General features: G+C 38.6%; 1 protein-coding gene across 1 annotated transcript in view; it reads left to right on the top strand.

Annotated features, from left to right (window-relative positions):
• KIAA1429 (KIAA1429 ortholog) overlaps positions 1 to 17,540 on the top strand; it is a 23,674-nt gene that overhangs the window by 5,288 nt on the left and 846 nt on the right. Inside the window, exons 7-23 of the mRNA XM_010131302.1 lie at positions 352 to 648; positions 1,289 to 2,441; positions 3,463 to 3,954; positions 4,611 to 4,765; positions 6,188 to 6,270; positions 6,706 to 6,799; positions 6,936 to 7,480; positions 8,030 to 8,265; positions 9,013 to 9,265; positions 10,801 to 11,018; positions 12,251 to 12,383; positions 12,997 to 13,149; positions 14,312 to 14,472; positions 14,733 to 14,829; positions 15,880 to 16,046; positions 16,212 to 16,543; positions 17,403 to 17,537. Of these exons, the coding sequence (XP_010129604.1) occupies positions 352 to 648; positions 1,289 to 2,441; positions 3,463 to 3,954; positions 4,611 to 4,765; positions 6,188 to 6,270; positions 6,706 to 6,799; positions 6,936 to 7,480; positions 8,030 to 8,265; positions 9,013 to 9,265; positions 10,801 to 11,018; positions 12,251 to 12,383; positions 12,997 to 13,149; positions 14,312 to 14,472; positions 14,733 to 14,829; positions 15,880 to 16,046; positions 16,212 to 16,543; positions 17,403 to 17,537 (4,704 nt within the window). The remainder of the gene's footprint in view (positions 1 to 351; positions 649 to 1,288; positions 2,442 to 3,462; positions 3,955 to 4,610; positions 4,766 to 6,187; positions 6,271 to 6,705; positions 6,800 to 6,935; positions 7,481 to 8,029; positions 8,266 to 9,012; positions 9,266 to 10,800; positions 11,019 to 12,250; positions 12,384 to 12,996; positions 13,150 to 14,311; positions 14,473 to 14,732; positions 14,830 to 15,879; positions 16,047 to 16,211; positions 16,544 to 17,402; positions 17,538 to 17,540) is intronic.

Genomic DNA, 17,540 nt, shown 5'->3' with positions numbered 1-17,540 from the left:
TCCTGCTGGGCACATTCAGTTTTAGGAAAGGGATTTAAAAGAAAATCAAATTTTTTGTATAAATATTCGGTTGACTCTGGTATTTATTGCCTTCTCTTCCATACTTTTGCAGCATCTGCTGAGTTCTTTGGTTTCTGTATGGGTTAAAAGTGCCAAGAACTATTTACGTGTTTTTTATAGTCTTACTGAAATAAGTTATTGTTGCTTGTGTTCAGTCAAATCACCTGATGATTTTCTTCAAGATGCTTTTTTGTCTCCACTATGCATAATGCAAAATTCTAAAACATGTTATTGAGCATCGGATTTCAGAGAAGCACTCTTATTTCTTAAAAACTTCATGTTTATTTGTAGTGGTTGGGGAAAAGGAAGATGATGTGGACCATAGGGAGGACTACTTTGAGCCCATTTCTCCTGATCGAACATCCATTCATCAAGAAAGCCAGTATTCTGATGATGGAGAAGTGGAGGAAGATCAACCAGAAGAGGGAGAAGATGAAGATGATGTGGATGTTGAGGAGGAGGATGAGGATGATGATGATGATGATGACGACGATGAGCATACAGTAGAGAGTATTGCTGATGAGGAAGAGGAAGAGGAGGAGGATGATGAAGATGAAGAAGATGGTGAAGAGGAGGAAGAAGGTGAAGGTAAACGAAGTTGTAAAAAGTTAAGGAAGAAAAATAAAGTTTATGAAATTTTGATAGCAGTGCCATTATGATGACTAGGTGTGAAGAGAACTGGATATTTTTCTGCCTTATTTATGGTTCTGACATCTCTCAAGAACAGTATTTTGCTGCAGAATGTTATTGCTCAGTAGTAAATCTTCCTGTTATTTCTATAAATAGAGGAAAATAGATACAGCTGTTATGAGTGAGATGGACATTTGATCTTGGTACTGGTTTTGTTTAAAAGTGTAATAAAAAGTTCCCACCCATGTCTATGCAAAATTTCAGGCTAGGAGTCTTAGGATTGATGCAGTCATAGGAAGAAGATTGGACAATATTCTCATAGTACCTGGTTGTACCTAGTATACCTTAGTTAAACTTTTTGCTTTATGCATGCTTTTAAATGCCTCTGTTATTACATAAAAAATCTGTAAACTGGGGCTTTCATGTATATCTGGAGAGTGAAAGCTCTCTGTATGTTAGTATGATTGTTCTGTAACCAGTAATATTTGTATTACATAAATTACTACCGTTTTTAAAAATTTTGAGCAGATGCTCAGCAGTTTTTAACTGGTTTATCCATAATTGATTTTATGTCATAACTGAATCATCATCTTTTTAGGAGATGATGGATATGAGCAGATTTCAAGTGATGAAGATGGAATTGCTGATCTGGAACGTGAAACATTTAAGTATCCAAGCTTTGATATTGAATATACTCCTGAGGATCTGGCATCTGTACCTCCTGTGACATATGAACCTTTTGAAAAGGAGCTTGGACCTCTTTTGTACTTCAGCTGCCCTTACAAGACTGTATTTGAAAATGAAGTTGGTAAAATAAAGGACCAAGACCCAGAAAAAGAAAATTCAGGGGCAATGGAAGCCTCAGTTAAATTAGCTGAACTGTTGGAATTATATCAAGAGGAGAGGGGTGCAAAGTGGGTCACTGCATTAGAAGAAGTTCCAAGTTTAATAGTAAAAGGGTTGAGCTACCTGCAGGTGAAAGACACAAAGCAAGACTATATTACCCAGCTAGTAGACTGGACCCTGCAAGCTTTAAACCTGCAGGTAGCTTTCAAACAGCCCATTGCTTTGAATGTCCGACAACTCAAAGCTGGGACAAAACTGGTGTCATCGTTAGGAGAATGTGGGAGTCAAGGAATAACAGCACTCTTGCAGGCAGGAGTTATTAATGTGTTATTTGAACTGTTGTTTGCGGATCATGTATCATCCTCCCTTAAACTTAATGCTTTTAAAGCTTTGGATAGTGTTATTAGTATGACTGAGGGAATGGAAATGTTTTTAAGGGGTGGCGTAGATGTACATGAAAAAAGTGGTTATCAGAAACTCCTGGAACTCATACTGTTAGATCAGACTGTGAGAGTAGTTACTGCTGGTTCTGCAATTCTCCAGAAATGTCACTTCTATGAGATTCTGTCAGATATTAAGAAAGTGGTAGATCAGTTAGCAGAGAACACTCCTTCTCTTCCTAATCACACGGAGTCAGAACAGGACCAGGACTTGTCTGGACTTGAAAGAACCAACCAAGAATATGAGAGTGATGTGGAGACTCCGATGGACATGGATCATCTTTTGGAATCTTCTAATATAAGTGAAGGAGAGATGGAAAAACTTGTTAGTCTGCTTGAAGAAATCTTCCATTTGATGGAAACTGCTCCTCATACAATGATTCAGCCACCTGTGAAATCTTTCCCAACCATGGCACGTATTACAGGCCCTCCAGAAAGGGATGATCCTTACCCTGTCCTGTTTAGGTATGGGAATTGCAAGTTGACTTTCTAGAGCGTATTTCTTTGAGCTTGATGTAGATAATTTTTTAAGGATGACCTTGCTGACTAACACTTCTCTAGATGTTTCACTTTGTACTTTATTGGAGGATTCTGGATTGTGCTTATAAAGTCTGAGAGAGTTTGACAGTTAGTGTACCTGTTATTTTGTAGGCTTTCTATCAACCTAGCGTGTATGTGACAAGAAGTTAACCTCTTGTTATTACTGGTGCTGTGCTAGCATTTCAGTGGCATTCGCAGATCCTGGCCGATTGTGCTAAGTGCTGTACAAGGGCATATTTGAAAATAGTTATAGATCTGGAGTGTTTTCCCTTGTCTTGGCACACATCTGTGCGTATGGATAAAGCAAGTCTGGAATACTGTCTGTACACTGAGCTGACAAGGTGAGCTGGTGAGAAGTCCTGTGGTTCTGTCAGTGTAGCTCACTGTTTCGCAGCACGGGCAGAGGAGCTGCAGCCTGCCTCTGCTTTCAGCCATTTAAAGGATACCATGGGTTATTTCTCTGTTAGCAAGTTTCTATCTAGAAAAGATTTCTCTGAATGCCTACAGGTTCCTTTCGTAGTAGCAGTGTAGGTCATGGCTGAATGTAAGTATCTACATGTAGAGTCTTCAAATCGCCTCTTACGTATGCTATAATGATAGAATCCTTAGCACGTTTAAAACATTTAACACAGCATTTATGATGATTTAAATATAGCAAATATATAAAGTGTTATTTTGTTTGTAGATAAGGTTATTTTGGTTTGGGGGCTTTTTTTTGGAGGTCAGAACTTTATATTTAGGGGATTTATTTCCTGTAAATATTATGGCAATTATGTTTTGTAAGATTAAATTTTGTACTACTTCATAACTAGTTATTATTCCTCATAGTCCACAGAACAATAAGTACTGAAGCTGGGAGGCATGTAATTTCATATAATGTCATTATGCAGTGTTAATAGATGATTGTAATATTACTGATTATTTTCCTGTTAATTTTTTTTTCCAGGTATCTTCATAGTCACCATTTCTTGGAATGCATTACTTTGCTACTGTCTATCCCAGTAACAGGCGCACATCCAGGTGTGCTTCAAGCAATACGAGATATATTGCGTTTCCTGGCACAGTCTCAGAAGGGCCTTCTTTTCTTTATTTCCGAGTACGAAGCAACAAACTTGTTGATTCGAGCACTTTGTCAGTTTTCTGATCCGGATCAAGAGGAAGGTCTCCAGTCAGATGGTGCCAATGAGGATACTTTTGCCCTGTGGCTCCTGCATTCAACACAGACATTACAGTGCATATCAGAATTGTTCTGCCACTTTCAGCGGTGCACAGCCAGTGAGGAGACTGACCATTCTGATCTGCTGGGAACACTTCACAACCTTTACTTGATTACCTTTAACCCTGTGGGAAGATCTGCTGTGGCTCATGTATTCAGTCTGGAGAAAAATCTGCAAAGTCTTATTACTTTAATGGAGTACTATTCCAAAGAAGCTTTAGGGTACTTTATGCATTTATTTTTATCCTTTAGGTTTTTACATTTTAAAAGTAGCTATCTTTTATTAATAATTCAGTAAGTGTAAAATAGTTTTTTCTTTTAGATCACGGTGTCTTTATTTCGAAACAAAACAACTTTTAAGTAGAATAACGTAATAGTAAATCGGGCCTGTGATTTGTAATCACATACTTAATATCCAGAATCTGCATAGGTCATCTACAAAGTGTGGTAATATAGGTCAGGTTTTTGGCTATATGAAAAAGCGGACACTGTACACTTCTCTGGGGTGGGAATCTCTCAGTTCTTTAAGTTCTTACAAGTTTTAAAAACAGTCGTTATTTTCTCTGGACAGGCTGTTTTGCTACTTCAGGTAGATTTGTAGAACAGACAAAGTTATGGAGAGATCTGTGTGCTGATTGACTTGCTGTCATCTTCTGTGGGTGCTGAAATAATTGTGAAGTCAATGTAAAAGAAAGCTTTCACTTTTCAAAAAGCAGAAGAGAAAATTGTTTGGGGATTTTTTTGGTTGAAAATTTTATGGAGCAATCTTTGAAGGTAAAATTTCTGAAGGTAAATTTTTAGGGGTCAAAGAATGAAAATCTAACAGAAATCCAGTTTTATTAGCTGAAATCTAAAGCAAATCCTTCTTGTTGTTTCAGAGACTCAAAGTCTAAGAAGTCAGTTGCTTATAATTATGCCTGCATCCTTGTTTTGCTGGTGGTTCAATCTTCCAGTGATGTGCAAATGCTGGAACAGCACTCGGTGCCTTTGCTGAAGCTTTGTAAAGCAGATGAAAATAACACCAAATTGCAAGGTACAATATGTGTCATTATCAACTGAATTGATGAATGTATAGAAGAAACCTTTTGTATATGGGTAATTGGTCCTTCCCGCTCATCTGGTTTGGATAATGTGTATAATGAAAGTCTTTTTCCAGCTGCATCTGATTAGTTGAGTCACTGAGATAATGTGTAATTTTTTTTCTCTGTTAATGAGTTAAATAGGAAATTGCTTATAGTTAAATTATTTTTCAAGTAATACTAACTACCATGAATTTTGGATAACTACAGGAAGTTTGAAATTATTCTGTGTTGAAAATAGGAGAGCCAATTTTAGTAAAAATGGACTAAGTAGTCAGTGAGCTGGCTCTTATTGTTCCCTTTAGTAATGTAGCCTTATAAGATCTTTATATACTAATAGATAATCCTGGGACTGTGTTCTGGCACCTAGGCCAGCTGGCATGGAATAGTCCATGTTAACCTGTTAGTAAATCTTTTGACCTCCAGACTCTTTCTTGGTGTGTTCCCTGGCTTGGTGTGTTCCTTTCTTGGTGTGTTCTCTGTGTTGACTCGGGTCAGGCCCACGTCATTTGGAAAAAACCTGCTGGGGACTGTCCTGACACCTGGATGTTGAAACTGTGATGTCCAGAGTAGAGTTCTGCACTGCTTAACTGACTCATGTAAACATACCAATCATTTCTTCCAAAATTTAAATTCACTGACAGGAATTCGAATTCTTCAAAGTTTTAGTTTAATTCCCTCCTCTGCCATGCTTTTTATTTCTTTGCTCCTCACCTCCTCATGAGACAGTTTCATGAGAAGTGGGGCTAGTTTATTAAATCAAATCATGTCTCAGAATAGTTGTCAGTTCATATCCAGTTGACCTTTGAACCTTCATACTCTTTTAAATATTTTCAGGAACAGCTGAGTTTTAAAATATTAAATCTCCCCCAAAACTGGGACTTTCGGGTCATTCTGGACTACGAGAGAGACTGTTAATCTCTAGGGATTTGCAGTGCACGTATGTGTTACTGGTGCAGAGATTGGCTCCATTTGGGCATTTAATAGTTGTTTTGTATTCAGTTTGTAATAACCTGTTATGTACATTAAGGGGAACGTCCTTTCATCCGTGCTCTTGGTGGCTCTTTCTTTAGCTGACACTGGGACTGTTAATGTCTTTTATAAATTATATTAATTACAAATAATACAGATAATAAGAAGAACATTTTTTGAGTGTTCAAGTTGACTTGAGCCAGCTTTTGTCTTTGTACATGAGGCATGTTCTAAAGTCTTACTTTTGTGGGTGCTTTTCTGTGGCCTACAGCTGCAATGTATGCCTTGCAAATTTCATGCTTGGCCTTTGTGCCTGTAGTGTAAATTAAGTACATTTTTATTGAAAAAATGCACGTAAATGCATTGATGAGTTACTTCACTAACTCTAAGTCTTTTTCCCCCAGAGCTCAGCAAGTGGCTTGAACCTTTGAAAAATCTTAGATTTGAAATCAATTGTATTCCAAATCTCATTGAATATATCAAGCAGGTTAGTAAAATACAGACAGATGCTATCTTTTAGTTGTGCTCTATAAGCTTAGACCTTTTGTAGTTTGATGTTTTACCTTAGGTATGTACCAACATATGATACTTAAAAACTTAAACTATTATCCAAAATAGACGTTTTTATTAAAGCTTGTTTTTATTGAAACAAAATGTAAGAGCAACTATGTGATGCAGATTCCAACTATTTAAATCTTTCAGTTTCCCATAAAACCACAATGAAACTGCTGACCCTCCTTTCTTCTGCAGTATTCACAACTGCTTTCCAAAAGGTGGAATAATTGAACTTACATTTTATGGAATATTTACAGGAAATAAATATAGAATTTGAATACAAAGTTACTGATATACTTGCTGAAAATTCCTTCCTTGTAATACGGATTCTTTTATTTTTTTATTTTTCAAATTTTTTTCCTTAAAGAATATTGACAGTTTGATGACCCCAGATGGAGTTGGTCTTCCTACAGCACTTCGTGTTCTTTGTCATATTGCGTGTCCACCACCTTTGGTAGAAGGTATGGTTGATGTATTTGTACTGCTTAACACAGAAATCTTAGTTTGCTGTGTCTTCTACTTAAACACATCTAAAGTGTAGCTGGGATTGCCCCGGAGAAATTAGACATACAGAAATGTTATTTCTTTTCTGTACAGGTCAACAGAAAGACCTTAAATGGAATCTTGCAGTTATTCAGCTCTTTTCTTCTGAGGGAATGGACACCTTCATCCGTGTGTTACAGAAGCTGAACAGCATACTTATTCAGCCTTGGCGACTCCATGTCAACATGGGCACCACACTTCACAGAGTTACAACTATTTCTATGGCTCGCTGTACACTCACTCTCCTTAAAACAATGCTAACAGAACTCTTGAGGGGTGGATCCTTTGAATTCAAAGACATGCGTGTTCCATCAGCACTTGTTTCTTTACACATGCTCCTGTGTTCTATTCCTCTCTCAGGCCGCTTAGATAGCGACGAACAAAAAATTCAGAATGACATTGTTGATATCTTACTGACTTTTACACAAGGAGTTAATGAAAAACTTACCATTTCTGAAGAAACTTTGGCTAACAATACTTGGTCTTTAATGCTGAAGGAAGTTCTCTCTTCAATTTTGAGAATTCCCGAAGGCTTTTTCTCTGGACTTATACTGCTTTCAGAATTGTTGCCTCTTCCACTGCCCATGCAGACGACTCAGGTATAATTTAGATTTAGTTTTTAAAGAATTTTAATTATGCATAACCCTTAAACCATTCCATAGTTATGTAAAAAACAGATATGTGAAAGGATGAAGTTTCTCTGTAGCATTTGTGTTCATATCATCTTCGAAGATGCATCTTTTTCATCAGAAACAATATTATTGTTACTTGGAACATCTTTTTAAATTAGCAGTTGCATGTTTTCCTTTTGTCCCTTGTGAAATTATCTAGACTCCCATTCTGTTACTTAAATGATTGTCTGTGAAGCCTCGGAAATTAACCCAGAATGCCAGACTCTCAGTATGTTAAGGCTCTCCTTTCTTTTGGCATGGATCGTGGATTTGTGACCTTTAATAAGTAATCATGAAAGGTGTGTGACAACTCATGCTCCTGAAAGAATACCTAACTTGCTGGAATTGTGCCCTGTCATTCAGTGATAATAATGAAAATAGCATTACAGTATGGACAGAGGACAGTATTAGTACCTTGTCTTTGTTTATACCTTGTGATAGATAAAAGGTGAAAGAAGAAAACTTCTGTTCCTGCAGGTAATTGAACCACATGACATTTCAGTGGCACTCAACACCAGGAAGCTATGGAGTATGCATCTTCATGTTCAGGCCAAACTGATACAAGAGATAGTTCGATCTTTCTCCGGTTCATCTTGCCAGCCTATTCAGCACATGTTGAGACGTATTTGTGTTCAGCTGTGTGACTTGGCTTCACCTACTGCTCTTCTTATCATGAGGACTGTTTTGGATCTGATTGTAGAAGACCTACAAAGGTAGCTTTGTTTTCTATTGCAAAGGTTTCTTTAAAGAACTCTTAGAGTCATCTTGGTTCTGTTCAGTAGATTTAGCAGGAGGAACGTACTTTCAGAAATACTACTTATCCATTATGAACTGACTGAATTCTCCATCCAGTGCTGTAAACTATGTCCTGATAAAGTTGCTAAGGAACCATCTCGTACTTTAAAGTTTTGATGTAGATCGTTTCACATTGTACGTTTATGGTAAGTATTTTAGGAAGGTTTTCTTCAGGGTGTTCCTACAAAGCCTTATCTTGCCTGTGAAGTGCTTCTGAAGGACCCATCTGATGTAAATAAAAGACCAGTAAAGTTTGCTGTATTGGGAATTGCATAGTATCAGGAAAATGTGTAGATGTTTATTAGCTGGAGAAAGTTGAATACTACAAATTCAGAGGGTTTTGAAACAAGTATTGTTTATTTAAAAGCATAATTATCCACATAAAATTAGATACTGCTTGTATAAAAGCGTATTTATCCATATACAATTAGATGCTCTATGGTATGTTAAATGCAGAATAGATTAGTTAATTTATGATGCCACCAAAAGTCACTTAGTGAAAGTTGAGCAGTTTTCAGAAAGTAAAGGAAGCTGTAAGTTTAGGAGTGTAAACTAGGTGTTTGTTTTTAAAAATGCAGACTTGTATGACTCCTTTAATAGTTGTTTTTATAGTTTTTTAGATCACTTTAAAACAGCTTTTTCAAAGTACATTGATATCCTTTCAGCAACACAGAGGATAAAGAGAAACAGTACACTGGACAGACCACTCGGTTACTTGCTTTATTGGATGCCCTGGCTTCACATAAAGCTTGTAAATTGGCTATTTTGCATCTTATCAATGGAAGTATTAAAGGCGATGAAAAGTATGGAGAGGTTTTCCAGGAGCTCTTGGCTTTGATGCGATCGACTGGGGATAATGTCACTCATCAGCAGTGTGCTGAATATGTAACTTCCCTTTTGCAGTCCCTCTGTGATCAGGTATTGTCTATGTTTATGCATAATATGTATTGATAATTGTAGGAGACAAATTAAACAAGGTTATTTCTTAGGTGCCTGCTTTTTTCCAGCAGAAAAAACAAGCATCAACACTGTTAAAACACAAAAAGAAAATATATGTATGGTTGGCTGCTTTGGCAGACTTCCTGTCTTTTTGCTCTTGAATGTAAATCATTTTTATCTCTTTTGTGTTGCACGCACTGTTCTGGTAGCTCATTAGAGACTGAATGGCACAGAGATTGACTGTCTGCTCAGATGAGACAGGGATGTAATTTCTTCCTATGGGCCACTGGCAGCACTTGAGTTACCACTATTCACCTCTTACCTGGTTGGATAAATACGTATGTCCTAGCTGTCTAACTGAAACCTTTGTATTCCAAATACAAAGATGTATATGATATGCTGTTACCATAAAACTCCACCGTTAAAAAAAAAAAGCATAAGTTACTAGAGCAAGGTAAGAAATGTTATCTGAAAACTGATTCATGGGCTAGCCCCGGTAGTTTCTTGTTAGTTGCGTACATAGATTTGCATGTAATTACTTGCCTTACTGATTGCATGTACGTATGTGCTTTAGTGCTTACCCACTTACACAAAAGACATTTAGGCATAGTTGGTCAGTAGAGTTTAATCAGCCATTTACATATGAAAAAGCTCTTTGCCCATGCAAATTCATTGTGAAAGTCAGTTGTGTTTTATGTTACGTAAAATGCAGAGGGGGCAGTAGGCCTTAAACTTTCCAGGTGGTGTCTGCAGCCTCTTAATTTCCACAGAACCACAGGATCACACAATATGTCAAATTGGAAGGACCTGTAAGGATTACTGAATCCAACTCCCTGCTCCTTGCAGGACTACCTAAAACTAAACCATATGACTAAGAGCATTGTCCAGATTCTCCTTGAACTCTGATAGGGTTGGTGCCATGAGCACTTCCCTGTGGAGCCTGGTGCAGTCACCAACCAGTGATCCTCTCTGAAGAACCTTTTCCTAATGTCTAGCCTGAACGTCTTCCCCTGATGCAGCTTCATTCCATTTCCTCATGTTCTATCACCGGTCACCAGAGAAAGGAGATAAGCACCTCTCCTCCATTGCCACTCTTGAGGAAGTTGCACACTGTGATGAGGTCACCCCTCAGCCTTCTCTCCAGGCTGAACAAATCAAGTGACCTCAGCTACTCCTTGTATTTTGAGATTAAGGAACAGTTTGACTACCTAGGCGAGAAACTGTATGTGTATTATCCAATGACTGTTTGGCTTTTAGTTGTGGCTCTGCAGTCACGTTTCATCCTTTGAAGCTTTTATGTTTTTGAAAAATCGATAATGGTTTGTAACCCTTAACAGAACCAAATTAAAAAGGATGCTCTAGATTGGTATTTTACTGATCAGTAATAACTGAAATACTGAAATAAGATGATAAAGGGGTAGTGAAAGAACCTTTTGGCTTAGATGTATGGTTTATACTTACTGCTGGTATACAGAATGCATTTTTTACTATGTGTATAATGATGTTTTTAATAGGACATTGCACTCATTTTACCAAGTTCATCAGAAGGATCTGTGTCTGAATCAGAGCAGCTTTCCAACTCTTTACCAAGCAAAGAGCTGATGCCCTTAATTTGTGACTCTCTGATGGAAACATTAACTAATTCTGAGAGCAGTTACAATTGTCTGCTGACATGTATCCGAACAATGATGTTCCTTACAGAGCACGACTATGGCTTCTATCATTTAAAGAGGTATGGTATTTTAAGATATTGCTGACAACTTAAAATTATTTAAAAGCTTCTGCAATGTGAAATAATTTCCTACTCATCAAGCAGGAAATGTTGAGGATAAGGTGCCTGAGCTTTAACTTCTTATTGGGGCTTCAGTGTTTTACTCAGTATTTTGGTCTTCCTTCATTTGAGATTTTACTTGTGAATCTGTGTGAAGCATGCACACACGAGCACTTTTTTTCAAGAACAAAGCAAGCATTGAAAAAACTCACATTTCCCCACTCCAAGACCAGAGGATTAGAATGAGATACAATGCTTGTGTCCTTCCCTTTTGAGTCATGCAGTAGTTGGAGCTCTCATCTGGACATTGGAGAGCAGTCTGTCATGCCATCTATTTTAAGGGGATTCAGTCTGCACTTCTCCAGAGTGTTCTGACCTCCGGCCAGTTAGGACTTTTGAAATGAGGACTTTATTTTGTTTTTTTTAAACTACTTCTGTTGGCTCCACTCCCTTCTGAATAGAATATATACGCACATCAGACAGCATTGTGTTGTTCTGACACAATTCCTTGTTAACTGCTTGTCCTGTATTTGGACCTGTTTCTGTCTGCTGAAGGTGAGGTGCCCAGAGGCAAGGAAGTTGTGAGGTTCTCGAGAAAAGAGTGGTGCCTGGAGTCTTGTCAATAAAAGGTTGTTTAAAACATTCTTCCAAGCAGTGCTTCAGAACTGTGCTACTCAGACTGCAAGCAGCTATGAAAATAGGCAGGCTAAAGATGCTGTAGCTCCTATGACCCCATATGTCTAGCTGTCAGCTTCAGTGCACAGCCATGCTATGTCTGTGGGGAGGATTACCTTTCCGGTTTGTTTCTGCAGTTGGGTATCGTGGGGTGTGGTGACATTGTAGCAGCGGGCGTCATCCTGCTTTATACGTAAGGCCCTTGTGCAAGCAAGTATTTCTGTACTTCTGTCCTGTTTCTGCACAAGATGAAAATGTAATTTCTTGGAGGCTATAGAGGTATTGCTGTAGCATGTACAGCTGTGTATGTGCAGTCTGAAATAGCTGCAGACAGCACTGGTGAGAACAACAGTTTAGTACAGAGAAAGTAACGAAGCTCCAGCTTTGTAATCAACTTGATAATTGTAGAATTTACCAAACCTATTTTGCATATGTTTTTTTCTTACAGCAAGTTACAGTGGAATGGTCACAGTGTGTGCACTAATAAAGTATTTTTTCTTTTTTCATTATGAAAACAGCGCTCTAAGAAAACACAGCAGTGCTCTGTACACTGTATTAAAGCGAGTGATAACTAGTTTTAGCAAAGACACAGGTGAACTGGCATCTTCTTTTTTGGATTTCATGCGACAGATTCTAAACTCTGATACGCTGGTAAGTGAATACCTACTGAATACTAAGACAAAGTCAGCTGCATTTCTTTGAAATCTGCAGTGTGAGACACGTTCAGTAACAATTATTCAAACAATAATTCAGAAAGCAGTTGACTGCAGATTGCTGTGTAAGGCTTTTCCATTAGCAGTGTTAGTGCCATCTTTAGTTCTTAATGAAATCTGTGAAAGCTGGGCAGAATACACGTTTAGTAAATAAGAGGGGTTTTTTCAGTAGGAAGAATGGCATTTTGATTCATATTTATATCCTAAGTGAATAGCATGCTATTGTGCCCAGGTTTTAGATTTATGGCATCCCGTTAGAGAGTTGCTGTATTGATATGTACTATAGAAAGGAATCTAAAATATTTGTTAATTCTGTGATACAAACTTCAGCTTATATAGGAAAGGATCGCATTCATCTTGATGCAGCAGCATTTGAACTTGCCTATTGAAGTGTACTTCATTAAAATATTTTGCATATTATGTTTTTAAATGAAGAGATTACTGTTGGTTTTCTAGATTGGCTCTAATGGGTCTTTGAATTCTAAGGGAGTTGCAGTCCAGAAGTGTGATGAATATTTGTGTACTGATTTTCCACTTGTCAAATATTTCAGGGATGTTGTGGAGATGATGGAAGTCTTGTGGAAGCAGATGGATCTCATCCAGGCAGAACGCTGGGTCTAACTACTGCAGAGTTAAAACATCTACTGCAGAACAAAGAAGAAACCCCAGAAAACCTGCTGCTTGATCTGGAGAAACATGTTATGGTAAAAGAATCTAAACAAGTTGATGTTATGGTCTTGTATCTGAACACGTTTTTAAAACAATGTAGACTGTCCCCCCTTGATGAGAAGGGTGTGCAATTCTGCGGCATTTCTTGTGGAACTGGTAATAGCTGTTGGCATTGTTTTAACAATGGTGTCCAAAATCACCTGTTCTGATGTAGGATGGATTATGACTTCATTGTTTGTATTGTATTGTCAGATAGGGTTGGGACCTCCTTGTGCTGAGAGTATTTGCACACCATAATAGCACAGGCAGTTAACTGTTGTGGTGAAAAGCAGCTACTTACAGGTGTTTGGGGGGTAGTAACAAAGGTGGTGGAGTAAAACTCCTTTTGGTAATTCCAAAATGAGGGGCAGTGGCCACAAACTGTGGCTTCAGAGGTTGAAGTTGGTATTAGGGAAAAAAAATTCCCTGAGAGAGAAGTACAGCACTGGAAGAGGTTGCTCAGAGTGGCTGTGGGCTCTCTGTCACTGGAGCTTTTTTCAGATGTGGCTAGGTAATGTTACGGGTGACGTGATGAAGCTTTGATGATAGCCCTGCTTCCAGCAGAGGGCAACTGGACTAGAAGACGTGCAGAATTCAATATGTCTGACATTTCTGTGATTCTTATCAGAAACTTCACTCTAATATTCAAATCTAATCCTACATAATCGATGGCAGCTGGTGCAGTAGATGACTGGTTTAGAAGAGTCCATAAAACAGCTGCTCCACAGCCTGTTTGGTCACAAGTGCATTTCCAGTGCTGTACTCCCTCCTGTCCCTTCCCTGGCTGCCTACATCTGCAGTGAAAGCCACAACTGTGCTGAAGGAGAAAGAGCAGACACTTGGGATATTGAAATGCTCTAGCATAGAGCTTGTTACCTACAACCTGAGGTGATGCCACCTTTGGGAATAAGTTATGGAGGTTATTGCATCAACTGAAAACAAAGACCAGAATGTGCATGTGGTGACGTGTTTTGTTTTGTAGTGTGCAGAGTAGCTCTCCGCTGCTGTTTTTGTACTTGGTGTCTTAGTCACACTATTTGTAGATGGATAGACTGTTTTGTGTAGTAGCCCCTTCACCTGCCCTTTTTTTTAATTAATGAAAGCATGTTTTCTTCTCTGAGGAGGGGGAAAATTCTGACTTGTGCTGTGTTGACTTAGGATCGTTCTAAGGAAGATGATGGCCTTGAATCCTTAATGGATAACGTTGTTGGAGTGAGGCAGATGTTGGAATCGGCAGGTGATTCTTGTCCACTGAGTGACCAGGATGTAGAGCCCATTCTTTCTGCACCGGACTCTCTTCAGAATTTGTTTAACAACAGGTAAAAATGGTTAAGTGTGTGAGCATGCTACCTGGGGTTTATTTAAAAAAATGCAATAACTTAGGCATGAGTGTATTACAAAGAAGATCTGAAGGGCATTGTAGTCACCACTGCCTACTGTTTTTACTGTCCCACTGTATTTAATTTGCATGTATCAAGGGTAAGGCAGCAGCATTCACCCCAGGTTCTGTAATGCTGCATGTGATTGCAGTTGACTGTAGTTCATAACCAAACAGGCATTTGGCATTGTTTTGTTGCAGGACTACATACGTGCTGGCAGATGTGATGGATGACCAGCTGAAGTCCATGTGGTTCTCACCCTTTCAGGCTGAAGAAATAGACACTGATCTAGATATGGTAAAAGGCTTCATTAACTTAACTGAAGCGTATTTTAAAATGAGGGTTAACCTGAGCAAGAGCATCAGAAATTCATGCAGCCAGTTTGCTTCCCGGAGCTCACGCTTGTAAATTGACCCAAATAGAAGGGTTGGCATTTGTTAGAGGTTATTGTCAAATGCCTTCAGTTTCTCTCGGAAGCAACCACAAAATTGGCACCTTCTGCAGTGCTGTAATGCAGAAGTCATCTTCTCTAGAGGAACAGTTGTTCTGTCAGTCCTAACCTGCTTTTCCATTGCTAATGGGGCTTTTCAGCAGTTTGCGTTAAATGTAGACAAAGAATGTGATTTATTTTCCTTTCCTTGCTTGTCTTCAGTTATTACAGTATTACCCAAAAAGCCTGATAGATACAGTTTAAAAAAAAAAAAAATCTTTGCTCTGATGTGACAGAAACAGAATAAATGGCAGTAGTAAATGAAACTACTTTCACAAAAACTTCTTGCAGTATTTGAAACTTCATTTTCGTAATCTAAACTTTAAATGTTATTTTGAAAAACACACAATAACATTCTTTTTTTAACCTAAGCAATTGGCAGTGTCTTAACTTCTTATGTGAGAAATAATCAATTTCTGTTGACTTCATTGCCTTCGTTATTTTTTAGTTTGACTCTTCTTTCATTTACATGGATTTTAATTTCTTAAGCAAAACCAAAACTATTGATTCCTGTACAAAAGCAGCATTAATGAATGTATAGGACTGTAGCTTAAGCAAAAGAGTGCCTCGCTGTAGGTCATTCGGTGACAGGGGTTCATGCTTGAAAGCTCCACCCTTGACTTTGTTGAGAGTCAGAACCATCAAGGCAATTTTGCTGCAACTCTACTACTTTTTTTGGTTTTTACCGCTGCTTTTTTGTTTTGAGCCACACTACTGCATTAAAAGGAAGAGGATGGAGCTTTTTTGCTGTAGTAGAAGGTCCATAGCTAAATCTCGTCCATCCTGGTGCAACGTGTTTTCTTCTTCAGAGGTGCTAGTAATGATTGTTGTGATAAAACTAAACTCTGTCATTGCAGGTAAAAGTCGACTTAATTGAACTGTCAGAGAAGGGCTGCAGTGACTTTGACTTGCAGGCTGAATTGGAGAGGTCGTTTTTATCAGAACCGTCATCTCCCGGTCGCACAAAAACCACAAAAGGGTTCAAACTCGGCAAGCACAAGCATGAGACCTTCATAACTTCAAGGTAAGATGAGCTTAATGAGTAAACAGTGTGTTCAGCACTGATTTGTATGTTCTCAAAATGTCAAATACCACCTCTCAAATTGCATCTCCAATGTGGAGAACACCTGACCTTCAGTATGAATACATTTTTACATTAATTAAATAAAATCATGGTTTGTCATGACAGTGGAAAATCTGAGTACATAGAACCTGCAAAGAGAGCTCATGTTGTGCCACCACCAAGAGGAAGAGGCAGGGGAGGATTTGGACAAGGAATTCGACCACATGATATCTTCCGTCAGAGGAAACAAAATACAAGCAGGCCACCCTCCATGCACGTGGATGATTTTGTTGCTGCAGAGAGCAAAGAAGTGGTTACTCCAGATGGAATACCACCAGCCAAAAGGCCACCAAAAGTGTCACAGAAGATTTCTTCGCGTGGTGGGTTCTCAGGGAATCGTGGAGGACGAGGAGCATTTCACAGTCAGAACAGGTTCTTTACACCACCTGCTTCAAAAGGTACGTTGTTTCCTGTATTAGAAGAGTAAATCAATGCTAAAATTGCTTCAGTAATACTAACCCAGCATACTGTTAATCATCCCTGGTGTGGGACGTTCCTGAAGCGGTGGTGTTGATATACGTTGTTTGGCACGAGAAGAGGTTCTCGAGTGCTGTGGAAGTGAAACAAGACTGCGAGTTCCTGTGTTGCTTCTCTCTCCCTCTCTTTTACAAAATGAGTTAGCTGTTTTCTTGTAGCAGCTGTTGGAGGGCTTCAGAGATGTATTCAGAAAAGTTAAAAGCCCCCCCTGCCATTTGTGACATGTTGATTCCTGAAATCAAGCATCACGCTACATCTCTAGGTTTAAATGAGGCTTTTGAGTAAAAGGATGGAAGATCTTGACAAGAATAAGTTGTGATTTTTAGTGAATCTGGAGATTCTAGCTATCAAGTGTTAAGTTTCTTTCATACAGAGACAAGTTTGCATTCCTTTCCCTTCAATCCCATAATTAGGGCAAGTCCTTGCACAGTAGAAACAGAAAATACTTCCAATTCATATAGTTACAAATACTAGGATTTACTTGACCAGACAGCCTTAAAGTATAGGAGTCTATCTATCTTAACACACTAGATAATGTAAATTCTTTCAAACTTGAGTTCATGTCTGAAAAATAGGTATTTTCCCCTAATTCTGTATAATATAGGAACATGTAGATTTTGAGTTAGAATCCTGAGGGTCGGGTCTGTTGATGCAGAGTAGCTTTATCTATTTGAATTGTGTAAATATGATGTTTACCACGCTGAGTATTTTGAAGATTGAAATGTAAAACGAGAAGTGATGTGTGCTCAACAGCGTGTGGGATTTTCTCTCCCTATCCAGGAAATTACAGTCGTCGTGAAGGCACTCGAGGCTCAAGTTGGAGTGCACAGAGTACGCCCAGGGGAACCTACAATGACAGTAGAGGTGGTCAAAGCAATTTTAACAGGGGGCCACTGCCACCACTGAGACCATTAAGTT

Source organism: Buceros rhinoceros, unplaced genomic scaffold (genome assembly GCF_000710305.1).
Source record: "Buceros rhinoceros silvestris isolate BGI_N320 unplaced genomic scaffold, ASM71030v1 scaffold36682, whole genome shotgun sequence".
Lineage (NCBI taxonomy): Eukaryota > Metazoa > Chordata > Aves > Bucerotiformes > Bucerotidae > Buceros > Buceros rhinoceros.
Note: the sequence above shows the minus strand (reverse complement) of the source record. Positions and strands in the feature narration are given on the sequence as shown.